General features: G+C 47.1%; 1 protein-coding gene across 1 annotated transcript; it reads left to right on the forward strand.

The window, feature by feature from the left end:
- The first annotated feature begins 2,135 nt into the window (after positions 1-2,135).
- On the forward strand, positions 2,136-6,272 carry LOC130127320 (chromobox protein homolog 2-like). The gene is made up of 5 exons (XM_056296924.1): positions 2,136-2,201; positions 2,288-2,331; positions 3,241-3,306; positions 3,687-3,756; positions 4,036-6,272. Exons 1-5 carry the CDS (start codon positions 2,136-2,138, stop codon positions 5,581-5,583), a joined length of 1,794 nt encoding a protein of 597 aa, XP_056152899.1. The 3' UTR covers positions 5,584-6,272.
- Positions 6,273-6,673: the final 401 nt, after the last annotated feature.

The following is a 6,673-nucleotide window of genomic DNA, read 5'->3' on the forward strand; positions in this document are numbered from 1 at the left end:
ATCCATCAGGCCTAATAAAGAATATTTTCTATTCTAGTTTGATTTTTTTTCCTTTGAATCATAACTGATACAAGCCCATTACACATTTATAACATGCAGTGGATATGAAAAGTCTACACACGCTGCTGTTGAAATGGCAGGTTTTTGTGATGTTAGATAAATCATTTCAGAACTTTTTCCACGTTTTGTTTTTTTAAATTGCAACCTGTAAAAATAAAATGCAAAACAATCAGAAACATTTTAGGGAAGAAAAAAAAAAGAAAAACACAAAACTTACAATAACCCGGCTGCATAAGTGTGCAGACCCTTTTATAATTGGGGATGTGGCTGTGTTCAGAATTAACCAATCACATCCTAACTGAGGTTAGGTAGTAGTTAGTGTACACCTGCCATCGGTCAAAGTGACTGTGACGAACCCCAAATAAAGTTCAGCTGCCCCTGTAGGATTCTCCTGACATCTTCTTGGTGGCATCCGACAGCAAAAGCCTTGGTCCGCAAAGAGCTGACAAAGCGTGAACAGGGTCTCATTGTTGAAAGGTATCAATCAGGAGAGGGGTCCAAAATAATTTCCAAGGCATTAGATATACCACGGTACACAGTGAAGACAACCATCAACAAGTGGAAAAAAATATAACACAACAGCGACATTACCAACAACAGGACATCCCTCCAAAATTGACGAGAAGACGAGGAGAGAACTGGGCAGGGAGGCCGCCAAGAGGCCTACAGCAACATTAGAGGAGCTGCAGGAGTTTATGATGAGTCCTGGTTGCTCCCTAAATGTGACAACAATCTCCTGTATTCTTCATATAACCCTGCATATGAGGTGAGGTGGCAGGACGGAAGCCTTTTCACATGACAGAAACCACGCAAGCCCGGCTAAATTTTGCAAAAAGATGCATCGTCTCCCGAAACCATGTGGAGAAAACGTTTTATGGTCTGATGTGAACAAGGTTGAACTTTCTGGCCATTTCCAAGCGGTATGTTTGGCAGAAAAAACAACACAGCAAATCACCAAAAGAACAGCGTACCCACGGCGAGGCGAGGTGGAGGGCACCACGAATCGCTCCAAATACCAGTCAGTCCTGCTGCAAAGCCTTCAGGCGTCTGCTAGAAAGACGAAAAGGACTTTCGCCTTTCAGCACAACTGACTCAAATCATACATCCACCGGTGGTGGTAATGGATTTGTCAAATCATACATCCAAATCAACAAAGGAATGGCTTCACCAAGACAAGATCATCATCTTTGGGAACGGCCCAGCCGGAGCCCAGACCTGAATCCAGTGGAAGATCTGCGGGGTGACCTGAAGAGGGCTGCGCACAGGAGATGGATCCAGAACATTTTTGCAAGGAGGAGTGGGGAAATATTGCCAAGCCAAGATGTGCCAAGCTGACAGACTCTTACCCAGAAACACCCGAGGGCTGTAATAAAACCAAACGGTGCTACAAAAGAAAAAAATATGAATTTATGGGTGTGCACACTTATGCAACCAGGTTATTGGAAGTTTTGCATTTTTCTCCACCCCCCGATTGTTTCTGATGGTTTTCACTTTACTTTTATAGGGTGCAATTTCAACAACAAAAAAAGGAAAAAGTTCTGACATGATTTACCCTGGTTTCTTTTTTACATCACAAAAATCTGTCATTATAACAGGTGTGTGTGTGTGTGCGTGCGTGCGTGTGTAGACTTTTTTAAACCCACCGTACATCAAAATAAGCCTACGCGTGACGGGCTTGACCTCACACTTGTGTCTTCTCCGAACGGAGCAACAAGCCGTGAACTAGAAGGGCGAAACGTGATGACACTGCCTCCATTAGAGAAACGCGAGATCCTGGACGTGTATGAGTTTGACGCCGCTTTCGGGCTTTTACTGTAAATGTGTTTCATTATTGGTGCGCTACGGCTGCCAGTGTTGACAGCCGTCCTGGTGAGAAGCGAACTCTTATCAACAGACCCGATTTAACGACTGACCCGCATGTGCCTCCTTCGGCGAGGAGGGGGAGGGGGAGGGGGGCTGTGGAGGCTTGGAAGCGAAAGCAGATACTGAACCTACGGCTGCCGTGCGAGGACAAACCCTTTTAACCGCTGCGCCTTTTCCCCCCTGCTCGTAAATAAAGAGGGGCTGCCGTAGCAATGGAGGGGGTAACTGTAGGGCAGGTATTTGACGCGGAATGCATTCTCAGCAAGCGACCGAGAAAGGTACGAAATATTCTTTAGGGCACCCCCACGGGCATGCGGGGCATTCGGGGCCATTTTTACTCATTTACCTTTTTCCTTCCTTGCAGGGCAAGTTTGAGTATTTGGTGAAGTGGAGAGGGTGGTCGTCCAAGTAAGTAGCTAGCCTGTTCGTGCTAGCCGACGTAGCTAACGTTGGTGAGAAAGGCACAAACAATGACAACAATCACTCTCCATTCTCCCTCTTTGCGTCAGTCCCCCCGCAAAGGTTGCATTTAGTAGCCGGGTAAAGGGAAAAATACCCCGGTTGGTTTGAGCTAGTCGGCAAAATGCAAATCCACTGGAGCAATACGGTGGTGGAGCAGCCATTTCTTTCTCTTATTTGCCTTTTTTCGTGGCCACCAGCTCAGCCTCTCTCTTTTTTTGTTTTGCCAAGCAGCTGACAGTCTCAGCAACATAACCCGGGCTATCAGCTGTAGCATCCACCACACTGCAGTGCGTGCATGCTAACTTCATCACAGATCTGAAATATGCCTTTGCTACACTTGCTTGCAATGCAACGCCCACGTCACGGCGTGGATGAATGCAGGTTAATGTGTCAGTTTGCACCGCAGCCACAGCCGTTATAAGGGAGTGAATGCCTTTCGCCTTTGTAAGATGTGGATTTGTGTGTGATTATCAACCACTGGATGCCAGCTGCAGATGAGTCAGTCTTGTGTGCACTGAGTGAAATGTCCAATAGACAAGAGTAACCTGCCGACGTTATAATTTAGCCCAGGGGACAGGTCTGTCTGTTCTGCCAGCCGCTTTCAGGCAGCGCTGCTGACAGGTAATTAAAGTCACAGCAAAGAATTATTCGATTCTGAAATTATAACTGGGCTTGGCGAAATGTTGACAGTGGCTTGTGAATTTGGAGGTGAAGCATACATTGTTTTTGTTGTGAGCCATATGTTATTTACGTTGCACAACAGTTATTATGCAAGTACTGCGTTATATCACATCAGGGTGGATTTAAATGTTTGTATTTTGTTCTCAACATGAATGTTTTTGGCAATGTTTTCAGGCACAACAGCTGGGAGCCAGAAGAGAATATTTTGGATCCCAGATTACTGGCAGCGTTCCACAAGAGGTGTGTGTATGTGTCTGTCTGTTACTTTTGTGGTTACATTTTGTGGGGGTCTGATTCCCAATAGGGTAACCCATGCTCAAAATTTCAGCGGACTAGTGGCACTGCGAAGTGCTCGGGACAGAAGTGTTCAGTAATCTCCTCTTAAGTAATGGTGATTAAGCTTCCAGGCATTGTGTAACAAGAAACATTGGTTTAATTAAAGAATAGTAACAATCAATAAACCAGACCCATTGCCTTAACTTTGTTTCTAAAACGTTTCTTTCCAAATCACGTCAGTTTACTATGGAAGGCATTAAGGAGTCTGACCAATCTGTTTGATAATTATTGTGTTCATGCATTTTTGAATAAGATCCATCTCCCCCGCTGTTTTATTTTTTCAGGGAACAAGAAAGGGAGCTGCTGTTCCAAAAAAAAGGCAAGAGGCCAAGGGGACGCCCACGGAAAATTCTGGTAAACCATCTCTAGCCTTGCTAATTAGTTGCATACAGGCTGTAAGAGATTACTCAAACAGTCAGTTTGATTTTTAAAAACTGGAACCCTGCTTGCTCTGTGAATCTTATGTCATTCTGCAAACCAGACAGATTTCACATCAAGGCGCACATTTGGCTTATTGTAGACAAACAAGTTTACACAGATAAATGCCAACTTAAATTGTTGATTGAAAAGGATGAAAATAGAAAAATGTAAAAGCCACACTGTATAAATGCTGTGCTCTTATTTTCTTTTTAGGAACCTGCACCAACTGCCACAAAAGACAGTCAGTCCTCATCCTCCTCTTCCTCTGGTCTTTCGTCATCTGCCTCCTCCTCTTCCTCCGATGATGAAGACCATGCGAAGAAGGCCAAACCGAGCCCCCGTGTGCGAGAACTCCACCCTGTCCCACAGAAGAGGCCGCAGATCATGTTGGCCAAACCTGAACCCGTCCGGAAGAAGCGTGGCAGGAAGCCTCTTCACCCTGATCTGAGGGCTTTACGACAGGCAAAGAGCAGACCACCACCTCCCCCTCCGCCACGGCACCACCAAGTCCTACGGCAACACAGAGATCCTCCTGCCACGCGAGAAGAGCCAAGGTCTTCGGTAAAGAAACCCCTGCAGCCAGCCAGCTTCACCTACACAGGGCTGAGTAGGACCTCCAGAGAGGAGGCTGGGTCGGGTTCCCAGGGCTCTGCCAGCTCTTTCTTGCAAACAGGCTCCTCCAAACCTGGGTCCCTCAACTGTATGTGGGCCAATCGCTCTTTGTCCACTTTGTCTCCGTCCTCCTCCTCGTCCTCCCACAACAAACCCAGTCCCTCCCCCCACAGCAAGAGCTCTTCTTCTGACCTCAAACGCTCCATCTCAGACACGGGAGGCAGCAGCAGCAGAGTAGAGGTGCACAAGATGTCTCCCTCACATCTGAAACAAGGGGGAGGATCAGGGTCACTGGGTTTACATGCTACCTCGAAGCTCTCTAATAGTCTCGGGGGAGCACAGGCAGCAGGTGGCCCAGCCCACCGCTCTCCACTGGGCCAGAGGAGGCAGGAGGGACTCGGTGGTCAAGCTGGAGTGAGCCAACACCAACAGCAGAACTCCAGTGCTTCAAAGCCAACCTCCTCCCCTCCGCCATCAGCTCGAGACCGAGTTAGCCAGGCCCTGAGCCTCCGAGCCCTCAACCTGCAGAGTGTGAGCAAGCCCGCTCCTGGCAACGGCGTACAGGGAAACAGCATGGGTGGCACTACAGCAGCGGCATCAAGGTCAAGCCTGAGGAGTGGTGCCAGCCCCATTGGAAAAGGGGGAGCAGGAAAAGAGACCCGCATGTTAGTGGGTCCAGCCACAGGGAGCAGCGCAGACCAGGGGAGAGTGAGAGAGGAGAGGTCGAAGGACATGGGGCTTGAAACTGAGAGGGAAAGCAAGGGAACAGGGGGTAACTTCGGAAGGGGAAATGGCAGAATTGAGAAAGGAAGCGGAGGAGGCGGTAGTGGGAGACAAGAAGAACGGAAACACGGGCACACTCCAAACGAGCGCACCTCTCAGAGCCGAACCCTCAACGAGCTCAGCACAGGTGACTCCGATGAAACCAGCAGCAGTGAATCGGAACGGGGCACCTCTCTGTATCCCGGCAACAGGCCCAGCCTGGGCAATGTCTCTGTGGAGCTGGACGCCGACATGGAAACAGACTGGCGGCCAGCCCGGAGCCTTTTAGAACATGTGTTTGTCACCGACGTCACTGCCAACTTCATCACGGTGACAGTGAAGGAATCGCCGACCAGTGTCGGATTCTTCAACTCCCGGAATCACTGAAGGCTGGGAATTCCTACAATGGTGCTCACCTGGACTTGTTGGCCACTGACAGCAACAGCACCGTCTCACCAGACCATCATTTTGGACAATTCTTGAATTAATGGATGTATAACAAGGCCCACCCCAGTGCCTCGAGTTCATTTGAACTCAACAAAGGATTGTCCTGGCGTCAGACCCATTATCATCATTCCAGTTGCTTCAGTCAGTAAGACATTTTTGTTTGACGGACCTATATTGGACACTATGAAGAGGCTCTAACTGGGGCAGCATGTAAAAACAGGAGAAAAAAAAAGTCTGTCTGTGATAAGTAAACACACACCCAGGCATACCACATATTACATTTTTTTCAGTTCTTTGGACCAAAGGTGTTTCAAATGTGAATAATTTGTTTTTACTCTCTGACAGTATTTCTTGCACTGCACACAGGATATGTCTATGCTACGTCTTAATTTTTAATTCATCTCAAGAGACAATTCATCTTGATAATTTTTATTCTGTTTTATACCATTGTAATACAATAGTACCCAATTACAGTTATAATAATATCTTTTGGAGTTGAAATGTTTTAATTTATATTTGTAAATACGTTTTTTTTTTCCTTGTGATATCTTTATCTGGTGCTTATATGGCTTACTAGCTTCAGATACTTGTAGCCTGTGTGCCTCCTTGCCAAATTGAAGGTATTTGGAATAAACTGCAAGTATTTAATGAAAGTGGGTGCTAAACGGTACCACAACGTTGTCATGATGCTTATCTCTGTGGGGTCAAGTCGTTATGCGTGGATGTATACAAGGCTACGGTGTACTTGCAGTTCAGTATTTGACCAGCAGATGTCCCTGTTAGACAGTTTACTTCAAGTCAGCCGTAAGACTGCCTAGGAGTGCTCTGGTGTCTCTTTTTCTAGTGCACTAGCTCTGTAGAGCATGGTGCTAACAGTGCCAGTGTAAGGTTTCCATTGCCTGTGTAGGTGGGTGCACACAGCACGACTCTAGCGCTGCCACAGTTTAGGGCTTGCATTCCCACTGGCACCACCTATACCAAAGCATGTCTGCACATGATACTACTGTAAGGTGCTTTGGCACATGTTAAG

Source organism: Lampris incognitus, chromosome 17 (genome assembly GCF_029633865.1).
Source record: "Lampris incognitus isolate fLamInc1 chromosome 17, fLamInc1.hap2, whole genome shotgun sequence".
Taxonomy (NCBI): domain Eukaryota; kingdom Metazoa; phylum Chordata; class Actinopteri; order Lampriformes; family Lampridae; genus Lampris; species Lampris incognitus.

Bases quoted from the DNA above. Each gene is read 5' to 3' on its own strand.
- LOC130127320 (XM_056296924.1), top strand. From the start codon at position 2,136: ATGGAGGGGGTAACTGTAGGGCAGGTATTTGACGCGGAATGCATTCTC. The intron at 2,202-2,287 runs GTACGAAATATT...CCTTCCTTGCAG, and splicing joins TCAGCAAGCGACCGAGAAAG to GGCAAGTTTGAGTATTTGGT. The intron at 3,307-3,686 runs GTGTGTGTATGT...TTATTTTTTCAG, and splicing joins CTGGCAGCGTTCCACAAGAG to GGAACAAGAAAGGGAGCTGC.